At 37.7% G+C, this 27,732-nt stretch overlaps 3 protein-coding genes across 5 annotated transcripts in view; 1 reads left to right on the forward strand and 2 right to left on the reverse strand.

The window, feature by feature from the left end:
* Nucleotides 1–17,630, reverse strand: part of LOC306861943 (bifunctional heparan sulfate N-deacetylase/N-sulfotransferase 1-like) — an 83,494-nt gene extending 65,864 nt beyond the window's left edge. Inside the window, exons 1-2 of one of the 2 annotated variants that reach the window (XM_079404451.1) lie at nucleotides 17,384–17,630; nucleotides 4,256–4,294 (exon numbers count right to left, since the gene is read on the reverse strand). The gene's annotated coding sequence lies outside the window, so the exon portion shown is untranslated. The remainder of the gene's footprint in view (nucleotides 1–4,255; nucleotides 4,295–17,383) is intronic. The other variant, XM_079404450.1, reaches the window with a different exon arrangement.
* Nucleotides 17,631–18,669: 1,039 nt separating this feature from the next.
* LOC306862909 (pre-mRNA-splicing factor RBM22) lies at nucleotides 18,670–23,890 on the forward strand. Of its 2 annotated transcripts, none has more exons than XM_079406000.1 (11): nucleotides 18,670–18,787; nucleotides 19,295–19,348; nucleotides 19,462–19,491; nucleotides 19,697–19,829; nucleotides 20,062–20,162; nucleotides 20,323–20,495; nucleotides 20,754–20,954; nucleotides 21,171–21,335; nucleotides 21,416–21,498; nucleotides 21,754–21,885; nucleotides 21,981–23,882. In XM_079406000.1, exons 1-11 carry the CDS (start codon nucleotides 18,734–18,736, stop codon nucleotides 22,127–22,129), a joined length of 1,275 nt encoding a protein of 424 aa, XP_079262126.1. In that variant the 5' UTR covers nucleotides 18,670–18,733; the 3' UTR covers nucleotides 22,130–23,882. The 2 variants fall into 2 exon arrangements, with proteins under 2 accessions (XP_079262126.1, XP_079262127.1); XM_079406001.1 differs by having other exon boundaries at nucleotides 18,682–18,787; nucleotides 19,462–19,591; nucleotides 21,981–23,890.
* LOC306862267 (myozenin-2-like) lies at nucleotides 22,864–27,447 on the reverse strand (the record flags this gene model as incomplete). Its single annotated transcript, XM_079405016.1, has 5 exons — nucleotides 22,864–23,047; nucleotides 24,686–24,869; nucleotides 24,966–25,128; nucleotides 26,592–26,746; nucleotides 27,381–27,447. 5 exons carry the CDS (start codon nucleotides 27,445–27,447, stop codon nucleotides 22,864–22,866), a joined length of 753 nt encoding a protein of 250 aa, XP_079261142.1.
* Nucleotides 27,448–27,732: the final 285 nt, after the last annotated feature.

Here is a 27,732-nt window from a genome sequence, read left to right on the forward strand (position 1 = left end):
GCCATTTGTGCTTTTTATATCATTTTATACTGATGATACAATCACAACAACACAAATTTAATCTTATCCAATCTTCTTCGTATCAAACCCTGTAGTCCTCATTTCTATAAAACCAATCTTTCAACAGGGAGCAAAATGACTGACCCATCTGCTTTCCCAGCACCATCTGTGTCCAGGACAGCGAGCGCTTGACAGAGTAAAAGATATCGTGAGAAATGCTGCTTGTCATCTTCGTGAGCTAACAGAGAGATCTACAAAGAGACACGCGGGCTTGTTCCCTTCCTCTCGGCCTACATTTATCCTAACAAATACAGACAGCAGAGGAAAGGAAAAATTACCCACACGAGTTTGATGCTACATATCGGATTTGCCTCTGGGTTCCAGGCAGTAGAAATTTGGCGAGCATGTAAAAAATTCAGATGGGGAAATGAAAGCAGCCCGTGTGTCAGCAATTCGGAAACACAAGTTGGTAAGGAGAAGATTGTGGTAAAAACACAGAATAATTTTACTTTTAAGGTGCAGCCACCTTGCCAGTAAAGGTATTCTATCGCATGAATGGAAATGTGTTTGGAGCAGCGGACTTAGCTGAACACTAATCAATCTTGAATATGCATAAACACGAGGTCTCTAGAGATGCCCCTAGAGATAATTATATAGAGCTAATGAAGAGATCAGAGGAAGAGACACAATTATAATACAACCTTAAAGATCTCTTGAAGCAATATGAGGTCAAGACAAGAGCTTTGCTGAAGAACGCAACAGCAACTCAACACATTCTATGACAGTTTAGCATTTCATTTTTTAAAGACTTGCAGGTCTGCATTGATTTTACAGTAAAATAAATAAATCAATAATACTGTGAATACTACAAGCTAAAAGAACTGATTTCTATTTGAATACATTTTAAAATGTAATTTATTCCTATGATGGCACAGCTAAATTTTCAGCAGCCATTAGGCCTGCTCCAGTCTTCAGTGTCATATGATCTTCCAGAAATCATTCTAATAGGTTGATTTGATGCTCAAGAAACATTTATTTTCTTTTTAACACAATTTGAGGAAACCATGATTTTTTCATCAAAGATTCTTTGATTCTTTTGAAAGTTCAAAAGAAAATAATTACTTGAAACCGAAATGTAACATTAAAAAGACAAATTTTTCACTAAATTGTGACCAATTTAATGCATCTTTGCGGAATAAAAATATTAATAATGGTTTATTAATAATATATTAATAATGATTTTGCTTATTATTATTATTATTATTATTAGGTTTTTTTACTTACCCCAATTTTGAATGATCTTGTATAGGAGTATAGTGATTTTCATTTTTAAAAAAGTGTGTTCATCATTGCTGATAATAAGAAATATAAGAGCATATTAGAATGCTTATTACAGCATATTAGAGTGATTTCTGAAGGATCACGTGAGACTAAAAACTAGAGCAATGGCTGCTAAAAATCAATTGCATTTTAAAATACATTAAAACAAATAACAATTCTTTTAAATTGTAATCACATTTGACAATATTACTGTTTTTTATTATTTTTTGAACAAATTAATGCAGCCTTGCTACACACGAGACTTCTTCCCAAAACTCCTAAAGAGAGAGCTAGGATCTAGGATCATGTGGATCCCTTTGGTAAATCAAAGGACTGACGCCTAGGCTGCTGGGTTCTATCCTGAAGTAAGGGAGAGCTGCTGGAGCTCAGGGGCTTCTGGACTTGAACCTCTGCCATTCCCTTGTCTCTGCTGCCTGTTTCAATGCCATTCTCTGTGACAAAGCGGCCTTTTGTCGGCTCTCCACCAAAACAATGTGGATGGGGGAGAAAAACAAGGCAGTCATTTTGCCACTGCTCTTGACTTCTGAACTCAATTCCTCTCCTCTGCAAAAGTAATCAAAACTGCCTCCGTGCCAGAAGGGTGTAACGGTCCTCCAAAATTCAGCTGATACAAGTGAGAAAATACTAAGGAAAACAACACTGCCGAAATGCCTGAAAGTGGCAGGCTGCTCTGTGAACTTCTCATGGGTTGTGATGCATATAATCCATGTCTTACGAATAAAATATTTCTGCAGAGGCGAGGAGCTCAGGCACTCTTGCATTTGATTGAGATTAAGAATGTGCGCTTTTGTTGCTGTCCTTTCCAGACATGCTCAAGATAATTTAATTCTTCACAGTCTCAGAGATGTGTAAACAATGATGCAACTTCATGGAGCAAATATAACTAGAATATGTAGCAATGCAAGATGCTGTTGTTCCTTTGGCACAGTTATGCAGTTGCTAAGCTGTTCTGATGTGCTGTGCCATTGCTAGATGTGTTATAACTGGATTCTTACTAGGCCAAATAATTAAATAAACAAATAAAATCAATCCACCCCAAGTTTGTTTTGATCCCTCCTTCAATATACATATTTTAAAAATACAACTATTAGCACAGCTAAAAAAACAAATCAATTAAAATAATTTAAAATATTTATAATAAAATACAAGAAATGTTTATAAAGTATACATTTAAAACATTTTAACAAACAAATTATAACCAAGCATTAGCAGTAAACAAAGGATTTTTAACTACACTACCGTTTTGAAATTTTAAAATAAAACTTAGGTGACGGCAAAGTTAATTTTTCAGCATTATTACTCCAGACTTCAGTGTCACATGATCCTTCAGAAATCATTCTAACATGCTGATGAGATACTAATTTTGTAACGATGTCATTTTGATCAATTTAATGCATTCTTGCTAAAAAAGAATTACTGAATCTGTAAGGTATGAACTCAAAGCACATGTAAGTTATGTAATTAAAACACAAACAGCTATAAACACAGATGAAGCAGCCGATGTTCTTCTAATACCAATGGATTCATTAGGGAACTGAATCACTCATTATTAGGGGAATGTAAAAATGTTGGTAGGAGGCCCGTTTAACAATGCGAATATCAGTCTCAGCACACATTCAACAGCGAATAACCCCTGTCCCCCACCGCACCTGAGGCCCGAGGGAAAACAAACAGACTGAAAAAAAAAAAATCTACACTGATGCCTAAATCGAGTCAAGCAAACGTAAAGCAGGGACAAAAGGCAGCAGCTGCCTGAAGGGAAAGCAAAACAACGCCATAGCTCCGCCAAAGCATGACCTAATGACATTTCATCAGTCTTCCATTTACAAAGACTGATGCACTCAATTTTAATACATTTTCACCTACACAAAAACATGTTCAGACAAGAGAGAGACAAATAGTAGCCTTACAAGACTGTAGGTGAAGAGTGGAAGCCCAGCCTTGTGTCCTGATATTTGAGTCTGTTTACCTGTCAGTTTTGACAAGAGTGCCAAACTCCAACTAAAAACTCTGCCGAAAACACTCCATGATGCTAGGAAAGTGCATGTGGTCTCCAGGACACAGCTATGTAGATGCTTTACGGTTTTAAACACAGGGAACCATTTAGACGACCCTTGTGATAATTATAACTGTAAAGTTTTAATAACCGTTTTAATTCCATGTGAATAGGGAAGTCCACACTACAATTATAATGATAACAACACAGAGGAACAATATTGTTGGAATGAATCACTTTCAGAATGATTTTTTTTTCCAGCTGATAAACACTAAAATCACTGGCAGCCAATCAGAATCTACCCGACTTTAAAGAGCTTGAGCATTTTAAGCAGCAGATGGCAACATGCACCCATAATAAACAGTATGTTGTTGTGCAGTGTTGTGGATGCTAATATAGTGATTGTTCTTTGTGTGAATGTTTTTTTTTTTTATGTAAACATGCTAGATGGACGCATTTAGATTTAAAATGGCATTGCATTAAATGTACACATTTACATTTGATCAGTTCTTGCTTTCCCTGGGAGTCAAACCCATGACCCTGGCATTGCTAGCGCCACACTTCACTGTTTGAACTACAGGATAACTGTCAGAAGTACATCAAATCTCAAAAAGAATATCCATGTTATACAGTAGACTTGTAGCATTACATTTAATATATTCATTAGTAGCAATCAAAATCAATGTTAGTTTATTTTTAATTTGGAAAAAATAAACTCTTTGAATACATGCGTATATTAAATTATATATATTATGAAACAATTATAAAAGAAACAATTTATTGAAATTTTAATATCAGTGCATTATTATGTAATTTAATGCAAATATTTTAAAATATTTATGCAAATGAAAACCAAGATGAAACACCAAGATAAAAATACAAACTTTCCAAAATCCATTAAAAAATATAAAAACTTACTTGAGTTGGATACAGGTTTTAGTCTGCAATGTGCATAATCTATGATACAAAAAAAAAAAAAAAAAAAAAAAGTGGTAAAAAAATAGTCATGTGACTGCCTCAAGTCATGAGAATGAACAACCTCTTCAGAGTTGTAATATATTTAAACAAATATTATTGCATACATCTCAATTGTTTCTCTGTGATTCGCTGAATGCTTAGAAACACAAGATCTCATTCATGTCTGTAGCACAAATGGTGCAGGATGAGTTATGTGTTAACATTAAATATTTAGAGTTAGGGGTTTTGAAAAATCATAATCCCATGTATGAGCAATAGCACTGTAGCAAACAGCACTAATGATTCATTGTTATACCTGGCTCTGGTGAATGAGGTTCATTCATTTATCAGGTCGGATGTTAAACACAGCTTGAGATTGTTTAGCCGGTATCAGTGGTGATTATAGATGCTGTGGCAATAGCGCTGCTGTCAGCAGAGCCCACCTGCAATGGCACCGCCTGCTGGGTTACAGGATCATGCAGATTAAAGCTTTTGCGGCTCTGACGCGTTTTTGCAATCGGACTACGCTGAGAAACCACGAGCGGGCAGGTGTGCTGGAAACATTGCAATTTTCTCAGCTCGGTGCATTTGATGCTATATTCTTCTCTGCGTGTTGGCTGTTTACAGGCTTGAAACAAGGACGCTCCGGCATCCAAGCGTTACCACCGCTGCCAGAGGAGCAAAGCCTTCCTGAAGCCCTGCCAAAGACAAGTGTGACCAGATCAGAGAACACAAGCGGATGCATCGATCCGGGATCGGTATCGGCTCCGATACGGTCATTTTCTGCAGATCGGGTATCGGTCAGACGAGACCGATCCAAATCCGATATTGTGTGTATAATATTCTGTGTTATTGTTGAGCCCCACGAAAGGCACAAAAACATTATAAAGCACCATGAAGTTTTTGTGCACTATATTTCAAGTGTTCTGAAGCTGTTCCATAGTTTAATCTGAGGTACAGATGAATATTTAAGGTAAACTCTTCTCTCCGCCGCGGCTGTCTGTCATCCTCCATTCAGCGTTCAAACTGCGTGTCGCATTCGGTTACTACAGTCAAACTCTCTTCAAGAGCGCACAGTTACTGAGGTTTAAAACTGTTAAAAGAAAAGGCTTAATAAACTTAGGCACAGATTTAATACGCTACGCATCAATATCTCTTCCCTTTGTACTTTCAACGTTTCTATGCGGACTCAGAGGGCTGCGCGCTGTGACTCCGTGTCGCTTCAAGCGCATCATTCTGCGCACGGGATGCGCATAAGCGCTTTCTGCTGCTCTATATTGGAGCCTTACTTATTATAATACGTTTGCGCAATTAACGATTATTAACTTTATTAACGTCTTTCTTGTTCTGTCCTATCTATCATATGTTGCTGCCTCCATTACTGTGCTATAGATTTAAAAGAAATGTCTTTTAATTTTATAGTAGCCTATATATTTATATATAAATGTATTTGCTTGTTTTTTCATGAATGTATTTTACAACAATTCAAAGAGCAATGTGTATAATTTCACCAGATTTAGTCCTACACTTACTCACTTTTAATTGTAAATAAAAATGTTTCACTAGGTTTTATAAAATTGTGCACCCATGATTTCTCTAGAGTATCTTTTGCTGTATTATAAACCAAGTTTATAATAGTATTTGTCATAGATTATGATTATATATTTTTTCAATTGCTATTTTTCATTAAAAAGATGTTATGTATATGTAGTAGATTGTGTTTAACACACAAAAGAGTAACACACACAGACACACAGAAATATAGATTCTACATCAATTTAAAAAAAAACTGCGCTGGTATCGGATTGGATCAGTATCGGCAGATACTCAGAATTTTCAGGATCGGATCGGTTCTGAAAAAATGGTATCGTTGCATCCCTAATGCCAACACAACTACATGCTCACACTCCTCACAATACAGGTGTCAACTCATCGGCGAGAAACATAAAAATGCCATTAACTTACAGGTTTCTTTTGATTTGTTTACGCTGATGGAAACAAGCTCGGGATGCGGTTGTCTGCAAAGATCCTTAATTTCAGACGACAATCATGGCCATTTTACCAGACCCCAGACTACAACCAGCAGCTTATAAAAATTCAGAGCAAGAGCAGTTGTTTTCCTTTCCAAATGCTGTCCATCTGTCAGGAAATGTGCGGGCCTTCTTAACCCAGAATGGGATGGTTACTGAGAAACTTGTCTGATCTCTCCAAATGAACTCAATCTGCAAGCTTGTTGGAGTGAGGAAGGAAAAAACTTGACCAGATGGCACAATTTATATGGAAAAGTTAATACGTCTCAGACATGAAAGTGGGTTTTAGCAATTTCATCAAGAAATGTCAAATAGCAACAACTATTTTGCACCGTATTAAAGAGATCGTTCAGCCAAGAATAAAAATTACGTCATCATCTACTCTCCTCATGTCATTCCAAACCTGTTTGACTTCTCTTCTTATGAAACACAAAGGAAGATCTTTCTTTATCTATTTTTAAAATGTTTCAATTGTTTTTTTTTTCCAATCACTGAAAGTCAATGAGGTCAAAACAACAAAACCACTGACTTTGTATGAAGAGAAAACAAAAAACAAAACATATTTCAAAAAGTCTTCTTTTGTGTTCCGCAGAAGAAAGAATTTGCATGTTTATGGTTCTCCGTTGTCAGTTAATGGTGACATGCAAATTAAATAGATAAAATAGTATTAGTAAGTAGGGTTGGGTATATTTTGTTTTTTTATGATCCAGGTGCCAAATCGATACTTTTAAAACCCGTTCTTTCAATACTTTTATTTTAAAATAGTCCATGTGACATCTGTGGTTCAACCTTCAAGCATCATAGTACTCTTATGCGTCGAAGACCGACACAGAGGAGAAGAAATTGTTGAATAAAGTCGTTATTTTGTTTTCTTTGCACACAAAAAGTATTCTTATAGCTTTACGATTGAACCACTCCTTACTACCTTTCTGGGCCTTGAACGTGGTAGCTGCGTTGCGGTCAGAAAGCTCTCAGATTTCATTAAAAATATCTTAATTTGTGTTGTGAAGATGAACAAAGGTCTCACGGGTTTGGAATGACATGAGGGTGAGTAATTAATGACAGAATTTTCATTTTTGGGTGAACTATCCCTTTAAACTAAAACCAATAAAAAAAAAAAAAAAAAAAAAAAAAAAAAAAAAAAAAGTGACATTCATTATTTGTTAGATTAGATCTTGACTCAAGTTTGTTTATTTCAATCTCAGGACACTGTGGACCACATGTGGATCTGACCTCCAGGCACCATCATAGCAACACTGGCACCTATTAATGAAGTGGAGTGTCTTAGGCATGCCAAAAGATAAGCAGCCAGCTGCTGATGTACCCCTGCTCGGATGACGAGAAGCCGATACTGGGGCAAAGTGAACACAAACACTGGCATGTTGACGGAGAGGCGAAGCGACAGCTTGCTCGGTGTTACGTTCCAGCAAGAAGAGAGCAGGGGGAGATCGCGCCAGGCCAAAACTTTTGCCAACGCCCCGGCGAAGACGACAGATTGTTATGCAGTGCCCCGATCTGGCACGGTCCTCCTGGAGATTAATTACTCTTCCCTGCACGTCCAACAGAATCAGCGTCGGAGGGGATGTGGGGGCTGGCGGAGAGGGCAGAGGGCGACACAGGTGGGGAGCACTCTGCGGGACCGTCCCCTTAACTCCTTGAACAGGATGACAAGGTACATGAAATCCAACCATGTAACTATGTATAAACAAGCCTGTGGGATACTATAGCACTAGAGCTGGTGAAATGCTAAGCAGTAGCTAAAGTGAGGGAGGAAAGCGTGATTTAAGGGTGTATGCGAGAATTCATTTCAGGGTGGAGCAATAATTTGTGTTTGTGGGAGTACAGATAATGAGGCTTTTTGAAACCCGAGCCAGGATTTGATCACACTCGAGTGCTCTTCTGGGCCTCCACAAATCACTCTGGCTCTGATTGGTGTTTTTCACAACTCATTTTCTAAGTTCCACCACCCCAATGTCACTAGGGTTGAATGAGGCAACATTAGCACATAAAACACGGGACCTGACTGCTATTGCTCATTACTTTCTCTCTGATTGGATCAGGCTTAACCAATGGAAACCCATCCTCTCTGTGATATGCTACAGATTAGACTGGAAAGATTAGTTCGACCCCACAATTACGCTCAAGTTTAATGGATCCTAAAAGACTGTAGGACCTTTTAATGATAAGAGGGCTTATGAAAAGAAAATGAAGGATAATTCCGGGACTCAGAGGAAAAATAAATACCTTTACCTCGCCTCCTTTCAACATTAAAAGATTAGCAGTGGAAAAACAGCTGGTTGAGTTTCTGCTAAGTGTCCATTACTTTGATAATACCACCGTAGCAGAGCAATAGAGTTAATTGCTTGTATAACATGCATCTGAAACATATCAGCATTAGATTTAGAGAGAATCCCAGACGTTTCAATGCCATTAAGAGTGATTGCGTTACAGAACCACCGGCGAGCTTCTCGGCTGTTGGCGCTGTCGTGATGCTGCACAACAACTGTGACGCTGCAGTGTAGCGAATGGCATTATGGTGCAGACTTCCCACAGTGCAAACGAGAGTGGAAACTGAATATTATATGAAAGAAATTCTTTGTGGTTCTAAACAGCCGTTTAAATGCAACAAAATAATCTGTTAGTTACTGGCTCAATTGGACTGAGCTTTATCTGAATGTAATTTCGTTTGGACTGGAAGGGGTGGTGTAGACCTGATCAATAGGAAAAAAAATGATGTAAATGCTTACCTTTTTCTCAATCAGATTCAAAAATATCTTGTGCAGTGATGCATACGTTTACATACATTTTATGTCTTATGGATGCGCATACGTTTTTTTACATCTTACAAACTAGTAAGTGGAGAAGCCTGAATATTTAATAAATGTTTGCTTAAAAAAAAAAAAATCTCTGACATATACATTAGTTTTCTTTTTAGATATGTCACCAAGACAAAAACAATAATTATACTCATTAACTCTGGTGACACTGATTGATTTTAATAATAATTTTGTAGAAAAATTCAAACCGACAACAATGAAAAATAAATAAAGCATTTCACAGAGCCCTATTATTGTAAAAATTCAATAAATTATTAAAGTTATGAATTATGGATTAGAAATGTGTTTTAATTATTAAAATCTAATTAAACCATTAAAACATTATGCAGATTAAATTATGCAAAATTAAAATAGAAAACACAGAATTTGGTGAAAATTAATAGAAAATTTCATAGGGTGCTAAAATTAGTTTGATCGATTAGGCATGCCTTTTGCTTACCTTAAATTTAAATTACCCATTACAAAATGTAATCCAGAAAAATTAACAAAAAAATTTTTTGAATTTGAAAACGAAAAAAAAAAAAAAAACCTTAATGGATTTCATAGGGCCCTATAAAGTCAGAAATGTATTTTTAGGGCATAAAGTAACACCTAAAATATTTGATATTTTACAGTCCATGTAATTTCACAATATTCCTGATAAGTTAAATGAACAGCAAATCCCTAAAAAGGAGGCCTGTCAAAGCAAATGAAATGAAACGAGCAGTTCAAGGGCAGCAGCTGAGCATTTAGATTACCACAGTAATTAAAAATTATGCTTTTGCACTCAATCAAGAAACTTTAAGTCAACGACCCAAAGTGCACTAACACTTCACATGAACAGAAACCAGCACCATCTTGGGTCACTTGTCAACAAATATAAAAAGAAGAGACGTGATAAAGGATGTACTCCAGAGCCTGTTCAATACATTATCTGTCACCGGCTCAAACTTCAAGCTTCACTGGCTGAGCCTTGGCAAGGAGTCTCTCTTCATACGAAGCTGGCTTTAATTACTGAAGATCAATTAGGCTAATTCATGTGTGCACTTCATGTCAACTAATCAACCATGCGACATGAGCATTAATCAAACATGGGGGGAAAGCACAGGCTCTTATGTTATGCAACAAATGAGATGTTTTTCAATATTCCTGGCCTCCATCATTCATGAAATGGGCGAGAGCATACAAACAACTCGACCTTTACATTTTCTGAAGAAAAGGTGAGTGGCAAAAGTTGTCTCCATGATGCTAGGCTGTTGCTTACTGGCCTTTAAGTATGACATTTTTGTCCCATTTTATCATTCACCAGGTGGAAATCAGAAGTCTGAGAACAAAATCCAAAAGATTTTCATTGACTAGATATGTAATCACTCTGTAAATAAAAACATGATCAGCATTTTCGATTAGACCTTTTTGATGCCTTTATGTAATTGATCTGTATTACATTGACTTCCTGGAACAACAAACACTTGACCTCATCCAGAGGTCCATATCCGGTGGTGGAAGACATGAAGTAAATTAACATGGAAATGATGATACGTTACCAATTTTCTCAAGAATAGCTGATCATCTGTACATGGCGATTATCTAATGCACTTCCCATTTCAACTCATGGTACATGACACTTCTTTATTAAAGTGTTCTGACAAAATTAATGGTCTAGATATAGTCATTATATTTTTTTCATTTAGTACCCTGACCTGAAATCTCATATCAAGCACTGGTTGACATATACCAAGAATTTAAGGAATAGCAAATTATAGGATTCAGAGACTTTGTACTAAAACTACACCTACAAGAACAGAACAGACAAAATGTCTCAAGTTCTCTAGGAAAACTGAGAAAGCATACACTGACCACAGACTGTCAAACCCCAAAAAGGACAAAAAAGGTTTCAATATGTGCAATATAGCTTGCATTATGTAATCAATCTAAATTTTGTCTAATGAAATAACCAATAATTATTCATAATAAACAAACTATTGATATATTGGCTAAATGCCATGGAAAAGCTCTAGAGCCGATTGGAGGACTGTTACTAATTTTATTTGTGTTCAACAATAGGTAGGCCAACTAGAAAAATGTTGGGTCCCATGAACATTTGGCTATTATTTAATCAGATTAAATATATATACCAGCCTATTTTACTTCCCAAAGTGACACTGACAACATTAAAAATGTGCATATTAGGGCTGCAACTAACGATTATTTTAATAATCGATTAATCTGTCGATTATATTTTCGATTAATCGATGAATCGGATTAAAAAAACCAAAAACAAGGCATTCATTTCCAACCCTTTATTCAAAAACAGAACTAAAATATTTAGAAAGTGCACAAACACGTTGCTCCTTGAACATCCCAGAGCTGTTATAATAATAATAAAATAAAAATGGACTAACACAAAAAACATACACATGTATGGTTTACATCTGCCAAATATATAGACTTTTTTTTTTTTAAAATAAAGTGCCACCTGAGCTGCCAGAACAACAGGGGCGTGTCTAGAGCATTTTAAATGGGGGGGCCAGTCTGGGGCACTGCCTCAAAAGAGGGTGGCCGGGGGGAGGGGTTGGATATATGATGTTAATAGGCCTATATTATATAGGCTATTAATTGCACAGTGTGAGATTCATTGGTACTCACAGAACTTTGTGAGATCGCGATGAACAAAGAGTGACAGCTTTATTGGTTATGAGCGCTCTTTGCAAGCTTTCTAGGCAATCCATTTAAAATGTAGAACTTTGTTTTTTGCCCACACACACGTTGCAAAGTTTTGAGAATAACATCTGCATATTTATGCAGGATTCGCTCTCGAAGTATCAGCATATTGATAGTAATAGAAGGGACAAAATATGTGAAAATGTGCATTAAGAGAGCACCCCCACTTATTTCAGAAACAGCTTTGGTGATTATTTCTGGAACCTGGTTGATATGCTTCTATAACTATATACAAAAACAACAAAATACAAATGCACTACATAAAATAATTTAATAAATGCATATTTACAATTTAAGCACTTAACTAAAATAAGTATTAATAAAATTAATAACTAGAGAAGGCTAACTATATTCAGCTTGCTTCCATTTAGTGAGAAAAGCCTACTCTTCACTTGAATTAGAAAAAAAAAGCTTTTCTGGTCTTCAGTGATGCGAGGATAACGTTTGAGCATACACACAATATCTGAGTGAGACCCGAGCCAATTCATAAAAGAACAATGTAGATTTAAAAGCACACGTCCAGTTTTGTGCGAGTGAAGGGAATCCGCTTGCGTGCTCGCGCATTACATGATCGCGTAACATTATGCGCTCTTGACATCTGTCATTTAGATCACCCTAAAATGCCTAAAATTAATAAAGAATTGAAGTAAGCGGCCCTAGGTAGCTGACTACACATGCCAAGATACGCCAGATGCAGTTAGAAATTTACTAAAAACAAGCCTATCGCAAGACATCTGGTAGGGGGGGCACCTAACCACGTAGACACGCACCTGCAGAACAATAAATCATTTATAAAAAATAAAGAACAATACAAATCAGAAAATTTAACAGGATTTGTTTGAATGTCAGAACTTGTTCTCTACACTACACTGCAGACGCACACACTCGCAGACGCACACACACACACTTACTTTGTTCAGACACTTTGCATTGCAGTTAACACTTTTTCTGTTTATTTAGTGTGAAATGCTCCCACACCTTGGATGACTTGGGTCGCACGGATTTCTCTGCCTCCCATGTATCTTTCCTCTACCTCCGCTCGTTTTTTATTTTAGCTCCGCCCTGTCTATGAGGCGCCGAACTCTGCTAGCATCCGTGCGCGAGAGAGACCGAGTGTGTTCACTCCGCTCCGCGCTCAACTAAAGTTTTTTTTTTTTTTTTATATATAATCAAACGTCTCCGCGTCGCGCGACACAACGAATTGATTATGAAATTCGTTGCCAACTCTTTTAGTAATCGATTTTTATTGATTTAACCGATTCGTTGTTGCAGCCCTAGTGCATATATTAAACAATAGTGATATGTGTGTGATATTTATTGAGCATCGCTAATCATGAGACTTCAGAAGGCATATGGACAACTTCATGGCCTTTTTTCTTAAACCTGAAAATCTTAATCTTGAAGCTTGAAACCACTGCTTCCATAGCATGGAAAAGAATAGCTGGGAATTTGGAAAGTCAGAAAGGTTAGGAACAACAAATGGGGAAATAGACCAAATTAAATTTTGGGTCAAACTATGATTTTAAGATCAGAACTTTTGAAATCCGCTGATCACAAGGATATTTTAATTAAATCAAATGCTCCCATGCAATTTGGGATATTATTACTATAATTCATAATTCTTTCAAAACCAAATGCGTGACAGCATTACGCAAAAACCCCAATCACTAGTAATTTGAAAGCTTTGTTGTAATGTCAGTAAACAGCGACTATAGGGATTCAAAACAATTTCCAATCCCAGTTACGTAAATCCACTCGTCCTAATGTTTCATGTATCAAAAACACTGCTATTCAGAGAAAGAGAGAAGAAGGCTACGCTACTGATGTGCTGCAGGAGTAAAATCGAGCTCTAAGCACACTCCGCTTCCCACTGCCCTGCTTAACTTGCCTGATTGCTCGTGGCAGACCACCCCCCTGGCTCTATCCAGTCATGAGAGGTGAACCCATGCCACTGCACAGCGAGAGCTCAAGAGCATTAGATGTGCTACAGACTGCAGTATCACCCGGGTCCAATCCGCTAGTAAAGGGGGTTTTAACCTGAGGGGGAAGGGTCAGAATATCCGCACTTGGAATGCTGCAGGCGTTATTGCTGTTTGCACAAATATACCACCAACCTCATATTAAAATCATCTGCTGTTTGCCTCATTCTGCATAAACATTTAGCCCTGGGTTCAAGTTGACAACAAAAAATTATCATAAAAATGGTTCAAACTTGTCTCTCCTTTTCTTTAAATGAAAAAAAAGCAAAAATCTGAATTAGAGTGAGGCACTTACAATAGAAGTGAACACTAAAAAAAAATGCATGTTTAAACAGAAGAATTACCAAAACGCCTCTTAAAGGAAAGTGTAAGGATGAGTGAAAATTATTTTTGTAGTAAGCAACATTATGGCACAGATGTAGGGCATCAAGAAGTAATGAAAACTATAATAATTGATCATGAAAATTAGCAAATTGATCATTGATAACTGTGCATGCATGCTGTGATATACAGGTAAATACATGCTTTTCTCAAAGCATAACTCTATTTGATGCTTATATCTAGGGTTGGGTATTGTTTTTTGCGATACCGGTGCCAAATTAATACTTTTAAAACTGTACTAGTGCCTATACGGTGCCTGAACCAATACTTAAAAATAATTAATGAATTACCCCAAATAGGATGGATTGGCCATTATAGCGCTATACACACATGTAATGTCTGTTTCATTCACACCTCGCGCAGAAACTCCATGGGCATCCCAGAAGTAGCAGAACTCATGATGCTCCAGGAATTCTCTAATATGGACAAAGGTAATGCTATTGCTGTAACTGAACAAACCAAAAGATATAAACGTTTTGAATGATGAAACGGAGACAAACACTCAACTGCGACTGATTCGGTTCTAGTACATACTAGATAGATTTCGGCACCCAACCCTACTTAATAATAATCCTTATTTGTAAATAAAAGTCACAAAAATATATTAAGTTTTGCATCAAGGCTCGTCCTGACAGAAAACCATAGATATATATATACATAGATGCCTCATTAGCGACTGTTTCTATGGGCCGCTATACGTAAGCCGTCCGCCATATTGTAGCGGTAAACTAAACTTGACTTAAACTTGATTCACCAAAGTAATCACTGAATATTCGAAAGATGCCACAATCCTGCACAGAACGCCTCAACGGCTCTGTGCGAACCTACAGTATGGTGAATGATGTCAAAAATACCGTTCCAAGATGGCGGCCACATCTACGTGCCGAATAGGTCTATATTTGTCTATGACAGAAAAAAAAAAGTCTCCATTAAACTTCACTAAATGAATGGCCACGTGCACATCAAACAGACACAGTGCAATAATTCTGACTTTCTTTATGATAATGCAATAATTCTGACGTTAAATTTTACGCTTAAAATGCCACATGCCAGTTTTTTTGTTCGGTTTTTTTAATAAGAGAGCCTAAACATATACTCTTGATTTTGCACACTGTTTGGATAACAACGCTGGGCAGGATCTAATAACTTATTTGATATATTTTGGCTGTTTGCATCCAATTAATCAATGACAATTGACAGACTAATCGATTATCAAAATAAACAGTTGCAGCCCTAGACAAGTGAGCTTAACTTGTGTTGAACTTTTAAATATTCCTTTAAGGTGTGCATGTCAAAATGCACCGCACGATAAATAGAAGACAAACACCAGATGTAATGTTGAGAGACCCACACAACTAGCTGACTGAAAGTTCACTACTCTCAGCTCTTTGCCAGTCGCCAGAGGCGGTCTGAAATCTTCCTTTACTGACTCGAGGTCATACTCAGGTTCTCTCTGCATTGCCGGCAAGGTCTTTTTCCTTTCTTTAATGAAAAACTCAATTTGATATTTATCTTGCTCCACACAGAGCCACACAAATTGTGAGCCACCTATTTCCATGCCCCCGGTTTCCATCTGACTCCGTTATTCACATTCAAACCAGCGATAAATACCTGCATGAGCACAGACATTCAATGTCTCTGGCTATTCAGCGAGGAGGTTCAGAATGCCCATCATTTCTCATTATTGAATCTTCTAACCTTTCCATTCAGCTGCAGCTTTTCAACCAGCAAAACAAGAGCCTCTCGCCCTAATCCTAGAGACAAACCACTCTGCTGCCCCAACATGTTTTGCTGTGCACTAACAGATATTCCATCCGCAACCACTGCACTGATTTCCCACAAAGCTGTTTTTCAGCGCCTACAGCCAATATTTCCCAAAGACCCTGCTCAGACAGAAAGTCAGTGTACCCCAGCTAAATAAGCATATGCAAAAATATTTGACCAATGTTGTTTATCTGGTGGGCTTGCAACTCGCTTTGACCAGAGCGGCTAAATTTCATGACAGATGAAGGTTAATCTAAATCTCAATGAGAGACCTTAAGACTCCAATTACTTCATCAGCACTATAATGTATTTATGAGCTCCTTAATACGTTAAAGGCTTAAATAAAGCCACAAATCTAATTATAAACCAACAAGCACATTCTTTTTTACAACCCTGCAAAATAAAAAATAAAAAACGATTTGTTTGTGGAACTCACACCTAGTGTTGTTTATTCCCCATAAGCACTGATTTGGGTGAATATGACATTTTAGTTTTACTAATCTGCTTTGCAAAAACATAGCCTCTAGATTTCAGTCGATACCAGACTGCTCTCCTTTACAGTTGCAAACTAGGCATTTAAAAGATTTGACAAAAGAAAAACAGTAAAATTCACAACGTGTACCCACACAACTATTTTAAGTAACAAATGCACTTGGAAATACATTCGTAATATTAACCACAACTCTAGAGAGAAACAGATACTGACCTGTAGTCGTTCAAACAACCACACAACTTCCAAAATAATCCAATTCAAACACAGGAAAAAATGGATTTAATACAGTCCAAACTTCTCTCTCTTCTATGGCTTGTTAGCTTGCTAACAGCTAGCCGACCCGTTTAGATTCAGCACGGCGGCTAATGTCGAGTTGTGCTGGGGTGGACGGATAAAACCATCACATAAAACACCGTTTCCAGCGCTGTTTTAAGTTTACAAACGGTTTTAGAAAATATTGGGACAATGTAGATGTGTATACAACACAAAACAGGTCCAGGGCAGTAGCAGACTGGCTAAGCTAGGCTAAACTGTGGAGAAGGTAAATGAGGTTTATGATCCAGAGAGACTTTGAGCTGCGTTTTAAAACCTAGTGACCTGCCTACCTAGACAGCTTTTAGGGAATCGCTCAAACACGCCCAAAAATACAGTCTGCATAGCCAGCTATGTTTTGAAACAGCCTTTGGGGCTGCTGTTATGCTAAAGACGGACACTCAGAACCTAACTTAGCCTGCTAACGTTACCCATTCCAACTGTAGCCACTATCTCTCGCTTATACTAATTCGGCTACCTCCAGGGCGTGTGCCAACCTAGACAAAACCTAGACCTACTGACGCTTTTTCACAAAATCCGTTTAGTTTACATATTAGCACGATAGCTGATCCAGAATACAAAGATCCACTCACCAAGTTAATATCAAGCCAGCTGCAGTGAGGCAATCTTCAATCCTGAAATATGAATGTAGCATGGGAGGTATTCAGCCTGATAACGCAAGCCTTCTGCTTTAGGGAGACTCGAGAGTCCCCGTCCGAGTACAGAGTAAGCGGTGCGTCTCTGCTGGGCTGAACCCGAGCCTGACTGTCCCTCTCGCACACACTGGACTCCCTCTTCTCCGAGGCTAGTGCTCACTCAGAGGCTGCAGCGCACGCCTCCGCCGCTAGTGGACGGGATATACTCAGACATAAACTCTTTGATGGATATTAGCAGTGATCAGCGTCCTCCGCATTGATGGATAATTAATGCACATAGTTGGGTTTGTGTGTATTTTATGTAATACGTATTTTGTGAAAACCGCAGCAAAACCGTACACAAAATGCAGATATATATATGTTTTTAATGTATTAAATGATTTTTAAATGTTTGATGTTTGAATTAAATCAAACCAATTAAAATAAATCCAATGAATAAAACTACTACTAAAATAAGCATTAGGCTTAGAAGTGCTTTCTAGTTGCTTGGAGAAAGCTTCTGCACACTTGTTTGGCGACAGAATCACACAAACGCCCTCCAAACGTAAATTTATCTCAAATATTAATTCCTTTACACATCAAAAGTATAAGCCTGATAGACCTTGTCATTGTGCATTTATCAGTTGTACGGAGAGTCAGTCTACACAGTCTCAGTCACTCTTTATTTATTAGCTGCAGTGTCTTAAAACACGTGGTCTTCGGTGCTTTGACACTAATAGGGAACTGTAATGGCATTTGAGTGGTTATTATGCTATTGCTCATCCTACATTCCTTATACATCCTAGGACATGTGACATATGTTGACTCCCTCTACATTGCAATCAAAGCACAGTTTTAGTGAGTTATACAAAATACCGAAAGTGGATTTTGTTTAAATCATGACAATGTTGAAGGCGGAGCACAATTCAAATGTTTACATTTTTGCTGGCAGATTTTGATATTTTATATTTATGATGTGTCATTTCTTTCATTAAAAAAATAGAATATACCTATAATATACAGTAATAGGATTACAGATTACATTTTCTTATATTAGCATCTGTGGATGTTAGATTTAAAAGGATTATATATTTATTAAACATTCAAAGCCGGGTTTCAGCCATAGAAGGTTTCAGAATATTAAATTAAATTAAATTAAATTAAATCATTAGTACCGTCTTTTTCTATCCCGCTCGAGGCGACATGTGTATATGCCTCCATAACACTAGGTGGCGCTGTGATTCATTCCCAGGCCTATAGACGCAAAGCATTGTAGGTAAAGGTTCTGTTCGCGGCTAGCCTGTAGCAATGGCGACGTCTTTAGGATCTAACACTTACAACAGACAAAACTGGGAAGATTCGGTGAGTATAAAAATATTTTTGTTTAAGAATATATAAGGAGTATTACTAATCACGACTGGTGCATTTTTGTTCTTTGTTTGAGCTCGCCAAATCAACGGCTTAGCTCATGGCTAATGAAAACCCTTCCAGCATTTAAATGCATCTCATCAATAGCTATTAATGTTGTTATATAATTAAACTGTATAAACTGGCACCGGCATGTGCAAACAGAACAGCGTGAAGCTCCTCTGCCCAGCCTCTGTGTTGTAGTTGATCTTTACTGTATAGGCAAATAAACATCCCATGATGAAATGGATTGCATCATTAATTAGTATATAACTAATCATGTACATGAACGAGTGTCCTGTTAATATAACAGTATTCTTAATATTAATAACCTTTGATATGTGTAATACATGTATATTAATGTAATAATATAAAATTACTGTTGCATATGTATAGAATACATGTATTTATTTAATAATGAATAAAGGCATGCACAGAACTGACCTTTTCTTATTTGAACAGGATTTTCCCATACTCTGTCAAACATGTTTGGGAGAAAACCCTTACATCCGGATGGTAAGCTGAGTTAGTGTAGTATTACTTATTAGTTTCATTATTAATTTTATCTGAATTCAAAGGAAGTTGTATTTAAACACATTTTCACTTTGCATCTGCGTTTGTTTTAACAGACCAAAGAGAAATTTGGCAAGGAGTGCAAGGTACTGCTTCGTTCATCCTCTCAAAAAGCTAAATGTTGTCTTGATTGGGTTCCCACAGTCATTTCAGATTGTTTTATGCCATCATTTTATTATACAAATGGTAACTCATTCCAATAATCTCTTTAAAATTATTTTCAAAATTCTTATCCAGTTCATGATGAAGTCTTGGAAATACACGTTATTCTCGATACTTCCTATCCTCTAGATCTGTGCACGTCCCTTCACGGTGTTCCGCTGGTGTCCCGGGGTCAGGATGCGCTTTAAGAAGACAGAAGTGTGTCAGACCTGTAGTAAAATGAAAAACGTCTGTCAAACCTGCCTTTTGGATCTGGAATACGGTAATGCTATCATTTGTGGCCATAGTCTAAGTATCTGTTAGTGAAATTATGTTGACATTAGTTTGTCAGGATACTTGGATTTCTAACTTTTCTAATACCTTGTAAAATATTGATTTTCTATACCCCTTGAAGAACTTCTAGAACAACATTAAAGACCCATTCAAGCATCACTGACGCGTTGGGTTTCCAAAATACTAAATAATATATATATTTATATTTGTTTTTTGCACAGGTTTGCCCATTCAGGTTCGTGACACTGGGCTGTCCGTTAAAGATGAAGTACCGAGATCAGATGTGAATAAGGAGTATTACACTCAGAATATGGAGAGAGAGGTAATTTGTCTGTACATTACATTTATTCATGTTTTATGATGTCTTTATTGGTAAAAAGAAACCGTTAATGGTTTCCACATAGCATAGTACATGCAAATACTAAACGGCTTTAAGTAATACATACAAGTATCTGTTGGTCAAATAATTGTTTGCCCTCTAGATTGCTAACTCTGATGGCACAAGACCCGTGGGGCTGCTTGGGAAGGCACCGAGCAGCAGTGATATGCTGCTGAAACTGGCTCGTACCACACCGTATTACAAGAGGAACAGACCACACATCTGTTCCTTCTGGGTGAAGGGGGAGTGCAAGAGAGGGGAAGAGTGTCCATACAGGTGAGCAACACCTCAAGAATCTTTTATGGGTGTAAAATTATGACCCACGATTCTCAATTTCACGTGTTGTGTCAGAAAACACCCAGTGTTGGTTGTCACGATTTTCATTTTGGTGTTTGTGTCTTGCATCATGTTAATAAACCGCATGCATTTTATGAAGTGACTTCGTTTAATGAGCTTAAGGTGTGAATTATGTATGAGCGATTTATGAATTTTGATAACATTTTTGACATGAAATGCGTTGCTGTTATATCACAGGCATGAAAAGCCCACAGATCCAGATGACCCATTGGCTGATCAGAACATTAAGGACCGTTACTATGGCATTAATGATCCTGTGGCTAACAAACTCCTGACGCGGGCCTCCACCATGCCCAGACTGGACATACCGGAGGACAAGTCCATCACCACACTCTATATCGGAGGCCTGGGAGAAGATGTTACAGACTCTGAGCTCAGGTAAATGCTCTGCAGAGTTCATAAAGCTAAAACTATGTGTTGAAAATGTTAATTGAAGTATAGAAATATTGTCAACCAACTGCAATAACATGGTATAATTACTAACTGGGAATAAATAATGACTTAAACTGAAATAGAACTAAAATATTTTTAAAAATAACACAACCTTTTTGTGTCATTTCTTGATTAAAGAATACTGTTTACTTTTTCCCAAAGGAACCACTTCTACCAGTTTGGGGAGATTCGTACCATCACAATCGTTCAAAGGCAGCAGTGTGCTTTCATCCAGTTTGCTACACGGCCGGCTGCAGAGACGGCTGCAGAGAAGTCTTTTAATAAACTCATCATTAATGGACGTCGACTTAATGTTAAATGGGGCAGGTTGGTGTCTAATCGTGCAAGAAATTCAAACAGTACCATTTGTGTGGAGGCAGTTCTGAATGTTGTTGTGTGTTGTTCAGGTCACAGGCGGCTCGAGGAAAAGAGAAGGATGGAGTGACGGAGAGTGGAATCAGGCTGGAGCCAGTGCCTGGCCTCCCTGGTGGTATGTGACGAAGTCTCTCATGCATGAGCATGTTTTATATAGTGACATAATATGAATGTGAATTGTATGGATTGCTTTTATACTTATATAAAAGTATATGTACTGCTATATAATATGAATAATAATAATTACTAATAATAATTATAGAAAAACTACTTTTTCTGTATACCACTTTTTACAACAGAATACAATTATTCCAAAATATATAAGGTAGAGCAGTGTGTGAATTTTCCCTTTCTCATACTTTTTCAACAGCTCTGCCCCCACCCCCTTTGTCTGATGAGGATGCCTCCACCAACTACTTCAACCTGGCTCCCACCAGCTCCCCTGCTGTCATGAACCTGGGACTTCCTCCTCCACCTGGGGTTGCCATGCCCCCACCCCCTGGTTAGTTTCACCCCGCTCACTTCCTCCTTCCTCTTTTTTGTAACCTATGATATAATGTGCTTCACTATCCCGTTAATCTTATCTGCTCTCTCCAGGTTTTGGTCCTCCTATGTTCCACACCATGGATCCTATGGCCCCGCCGATGCCCCCTCCAATGGCCATGAGGCCCCCCGGACAGGTCCACTACCCATCCCAGGATCCTCAGCGGATGGGTGCCCATGCAAGTCGCCACGGAGGCCCTTAGATAGTTATACAGCTACCTCACTGTTCAGCAATGACCGCTGAACACCTGAACCCACAGTGATGTCACCTCTGCCCACATTTTTAAGTGTTTATATCTGTCAGTCATTTTCAGAGTAAGTGTAAGGTGCAATGCATAATGAACAAGGAAAATATTGGAAAAAAAAACAGCATCTTAGAATTTAAACCATGACAAACTTTTATTTTTTAGCTTTTGATTTATAATAAACCTTGATGGTTTCTGTTATCTTTTTGTCAGTTTTTTGTGTTTTGTATGTAATGATATGAAACAGATATGCCTTTTTTAGGGCTGAATGACAAAGGATTGGTTGCAGTGACCAACAATTACCAAGTGGGGGCACTATTGACCATTTCATGCACGTGAAGTCTTTATTTGTTTGACACTTTATTGTCCTACACCTCTAGAATATTCCAGGATTCATATTACACTTTGTGCTAGTGTCCATCTCTTCCCCTTTTTCTGTAAAGTATGAAGTGTGTTGTCCTGAATTGTTTTTAAGACCTTTTTTTTTTGTACAGCTGTCTAGCTTGTGGTTACATTAAAGCTTCACATTTTGAAATATTGTGTAAACATGTTCAGAGACAATGTATGTAAACTTTAAAGTGGTATTTGATGGCTCATTATGGCTCAGCTCGCAATTCACAGTAGCAATTTAGGTATCCCTCAAAAATCCAGTCTTCAATTGTAGTTTGGCAAAGTAGTTGCGTATGCCAGCTTCACAGATCGGGAGACTCTGCGGCATACTGGATGCTCCAGCCGCGTGGAGTACGATTGAAATTGGGCCGATGGCACATCCTGTCCCAGGTCATGTGTGGCTCTGTGAGAGCCTGCAGCATCTCAAAGCCAGGCAGCGGCAGAGTCCTTACAGTACCTGCTGTGCCACCAAATGGTGTTGGAGCTCTGTGAAGAATGACAATGATTGTTATTCATGTCCCTTTTTATTGCTGAAAATAGCTTGACTTTCCCTAACAGCTGAGTGGAACAAGTCTCGTCTTTTCCACTTGACATACTGATACATGAGCCTGGACCAGCATGAGGTTTCAAGACACAAATTCTGTTTTAAGGCCTGAGCTTAAATCCAACAGTTTTTTGGCAGGCAGCCTTCCCACTCCAGACATGCTAAGAAGTCTTCTGTGTATAATGTTACTAGTAGTGGCTGATGTCCTTCCTTAATGCAATCACCATTTTGAGGGACCTTTGCTACTTACTTTATCTACTTGTATATAGAGAAGTGGAATTGGGACCTTAACAAAGCTTGTGGAACACAAACTTATTTAGATAATCATGTTTAATAACATGATACCTGAGGAAAAATCTACTCATGTTTCCATATAATTGGGGACCAGTAAGGGAATCTTCACATGCAAATTGTGCCAAAAGTATATATTAGTGTCCCGTTCACTTCCATGAAGTGCAATAAAAGCCTCCCTATTCTCTCAAACTTAAATGCACTAGACAACATTTGAAGTGGATCAAAATCTTTCATCAAAGTTGTCCTACAACCTAAAACCAAAATGTGTTCTTGTCTTAGGACAACTTTGATGAACCTTTTTGATCCACTTCAAATGTTGACTATTATATTTGTGTGTATGTATATCTAAGCTAAAGGCTTCTGGTTCTTTCCCAAGACCTTCTCTGTCTCCCTTGGCTTCCTGTCCAACTGTACTATCTGAATAAAAAAAGTCTCTAAATAATTCACATTCAGTAAATTCATAATAAACATCTTTAAAATATCTCTCATTTTATTAAATTTGTTTTTCATTTGCAATGCTTCAGGAGATTGGAGTTCCTTCCCTCAGGTATAAATTATTTAAGCTTTGTCTTTTTGTCCAATTTTCAAATACTTTTTTGCTTCAAATCAAAGTTTATTGTGATTCACTTCAGTGCTGGTTTGTTTGATTGATGACTTATAACTTAGATAAAAAAGTTGAAGTTGCTTGTTTATAAAAATGTGAAAAATACATATTAATACAAGGCAGATGAAAAAGTTGGTCAGGCACTTTTGTACTGGATTGCCATTTTCAACCCAATTTACTTCCTTAATCTGAATTATGTCTGAGGATTTTCAGCAAGATTTTCAATGGGAAACTAATTTGTGATCATTATTGTTACACTTTTTTTGATAGTCCACTTTAGACATTCTACTAACTATAAGTAACTTTGTAACTACATGCCAACTAATTCTCATTAATTTGCAACTACATGTCTACTAACTCTCAGAGTAGACTGTTAGGGTAGGTTTAGGGTTAGTAGAATAAGTTGAAATATACTTGCAAAGTTTCTCATAGTATGTTGTGGACCCATCTAAATAAAGTGTTGATATGTTGTTGCAAAGTTACTTACTGTTAGTATAGTTACTTCATTATTTAGCTTGTGTGGCCATAAGTAAAACATCAGTAGAAGTAAATTTGTTGAATACATTGAATAATTCACACTGATTCTAACGATTCAATCTTGGTTTCAAGTTTTCATTTAACATTTACTTCATGCTGAGATTACTGTTGAGAGTGGAAGTATCATGTTGTGATTAATTTGTACCTGTTGAAGCATTTGTAGTTGGCTGGGGTGAGTTTGTAAGGTGGTTCAGGCAGATGAGTACTGATGTTAGCCAACAGCGTCTCGTTGTCAATGGGTTTTTCCTCCCAGGGTGAATGGTAAGCCTTGGGGATCACAGTGACATTGAACTTTTCTGGAGGAACCTCTTTCAGAGGCCCTCCATAACCTGTGTAAGAGAATTGAGTGACTTTCAGAATTGTCCTTTGACTTGGAGAACAACAGAAACCTTAATGTACTCATACAGAATTGTGCCTGTATTTACCAGGTGCAAGCACACTTGGGTTTCCTTTCTTAGAAACTGTTTGCTTTAGTGTGGTGACTAGGTTGTTCTTTCCAGGCTGTTTGATGTAGATTTCAGAGGTGAAGCAATCACTTCCTTTATCTCCTTGCATGGCATTCTGGCCTTGAAGTGTTTCCTCTAAGTGCTAGACAGTGTTAAAACATCATCCATTATTACTGAACCTACAAGCTTAAAAATAAAAGGTTCCACAAAGAACCTTTCAGTGAACAGTTCTTAAATTAACTTTTTTTTTTTCTTGTAATTAGTGTGAAGAACATTTTAATAATCCAAGGAACCTTTTTTTTTTGCAATGGACAGATACTATGAATGTTAAAGGTTCTTCATGGAACAAGAACCAGAGCGGAGGGGTAAATAGTTACTTCAGGGTTGTCTAATCCTGCTCCTGGAGGACCTTTAGGGTTTAGCTCACACCAGCTGCCTTGGGATCTTAAAGGCCTTGATTAGCTGGTTCAGAAACTCTGCAAGAATGTGGTCTTCCAGGTGTACGATTGGACACCATGAGTTACTAGTAGAGTTGCTCACTAAACCTCACTAGTTTTGCTCAGGGGTGTCCAGTCCTGCGTCTGAAGGGCCTTCTGGCAGTGTTCAGCCTCAAATACAGAGTTTTGGCATGAAACTCTAGATGGCACAGTCGATTGGTTCTCTGCTGTATAGGTAGCCAATGAGCTCGCTGCTCATTCAAATATATGACTAGTGCTTGCTGTAGTAGTTGCAGCTTGCTTCAGAAACCCTACACCTTCCCCAGCTCCACCTGTATAGATCTGCTATGAGGTGATTTATGTATGCTATATGGGGATCATTTAATGTATGTTATATTTGCAGCAGCAGTATTTCTTACATGCTCACAGCAGCATGTTGTGGATGTATTGGCAGTAGCAAGTCTCGGTAGCAGATCTATTCTGCCAAGACCAAATACATTAATATTGACATGTACATTGCCATGCCAATCCCTCAGAGAGTTGTCATGACAGAACTGTAATTAAACACACCTAACTAACTAATCAAAGTCTTCAGAGGGACTGGAAATTTGAAGGCTGCTGGTTGGATCTAAACTCTTCAGGAAGTTGGCCCCCCAAGAGGAGGATTGGACACTTCTGATTTCACATTCAAACAGCTTTCAAAACCCATTTTACTTCTGTATGGTAAAGATCTTGCAACTCTGAAACAGGATATTAAATGAATAAAAGGGACGTGACTTGATTTTATCCATCAGGGATTGATTGGATCATGAAAAGTGGGTGTTCCAGAACAGAGCTAAACCCGAATGTGAGTTTGCAGTTAATTGTGAAACTTTTGAGGAAGATTTTAACATGGAGGCAGAAGGGCAAATTCACCCTCAAGACAATTTCAGCAAAACTCAAATGTAAAACGTTTTATTCAAACATATTATTTGTTACTATTGCCACAATATTAAAGTTAACCCACATGGTCTTGCCTATTGAGATTAGCCCAAAACAATAAAATAGCTATTAGGCTACTTGTTAACACTGGGACCAAATTTATAAATTTGTAATTATATTGAACCAAAAAGTAAATTGGGTCAATTCTGATTTCATGTAGACCTTAACCCAGTGTAAGATGTCTTACATTGAGGTGTCTCTGTGCTATATTCTCCAAGGTGAACCTCTCCACTCTTTTGAGTCTTTCGTGGAACATTATAGATCCTCTATTGGACAGCAGATTGAGCTCCTCCATCATCAGATCCCGAGGAACACTGATCTTCTTCCCCAGGTTCAAACATACTGATTTACATGTACAGATGTTGAAATGCATTGAAATCAATCATAGAACAACTATGTTTATAACAATGTTATAAACTAGTAATTACAGCACTATAAACTAGTAATTACATGCCATTCTTCTGAAAGTTGATTAACAAACTGGTTTTCATTAATACTGTATGATCATTCATAATTAATGTCATCAAAAGCATGTCTAACATTCTCTGTCATCATTTTGGCTCTCCAATCGTGAGCACAATATGTGACTGTGATTAAATCATTAAATTTGACACAGGCATCTGGGTGTAACCTCAGCCTGCTGTTTGTTCAGTAATGTTTAAGAGGGTTCAGATCTTTCCCAGTCAGGCGTGGATGACTCATGATCTCCTGGAGTAAAGCATTTAGTCTCCTGCTGTCATATTACATTACAAATACCCTTACTGTTTTGGAAACCGAGTTAAAACAGTTGAGACATGCCACAGCAGAAAGTGAAAATTTGGCTCTCTGTTTTCACTTATCAGACTGTTTTCCTTTTTTCCCCAACACGTCACAGTGCTGTTGCTTTCAAGCTGATTTCATTGAATTAGTCTTATCCATTCAGATGGTGTGCTGTTTGAAGAAATTGAGCTTTTTCCCTGCTTCTGATGTGTCTTACCTCCATCTGTGTCCGAACACAGCTCCTGTTGCTCTTTCTTGGATACGTCAGTGTATGGCACAGGCATGGTGAAATTAATAGTATCCAGCCTTCAATAAAACCGGTCCAGTAAGATTAATCATTTATTTTCATTTTTTCCCAACTAAATGAATCTGATTTGACCCTTTCTTTGTGGTAGATATATATGTATTCCTTTGATCACAAATCAGGCCTGAAAACACTTGTTTAAACTGAGTCGCATAGGTCACAGAATAAACAAATCCTTTGATTACAGCAAAACTTACCAGTTTAAAATCCTGTGTTCGCCTTTATGCCAGTCTTGATGATGTATCCCGTCCAGAGGTAGAAATGC

Source organism: Barbus barbus (assembly GCF_936440315.1).
Source record: "Barbus barbus genome assembly, chromosome: 43".
Taxonomy (NCBI): domain Eukaryota; kingdom Metazoa; phylum Chordata; class Actinopteri; order Cypriniformes; family Cyprinidae; genus Barbus; species Barbus barbus.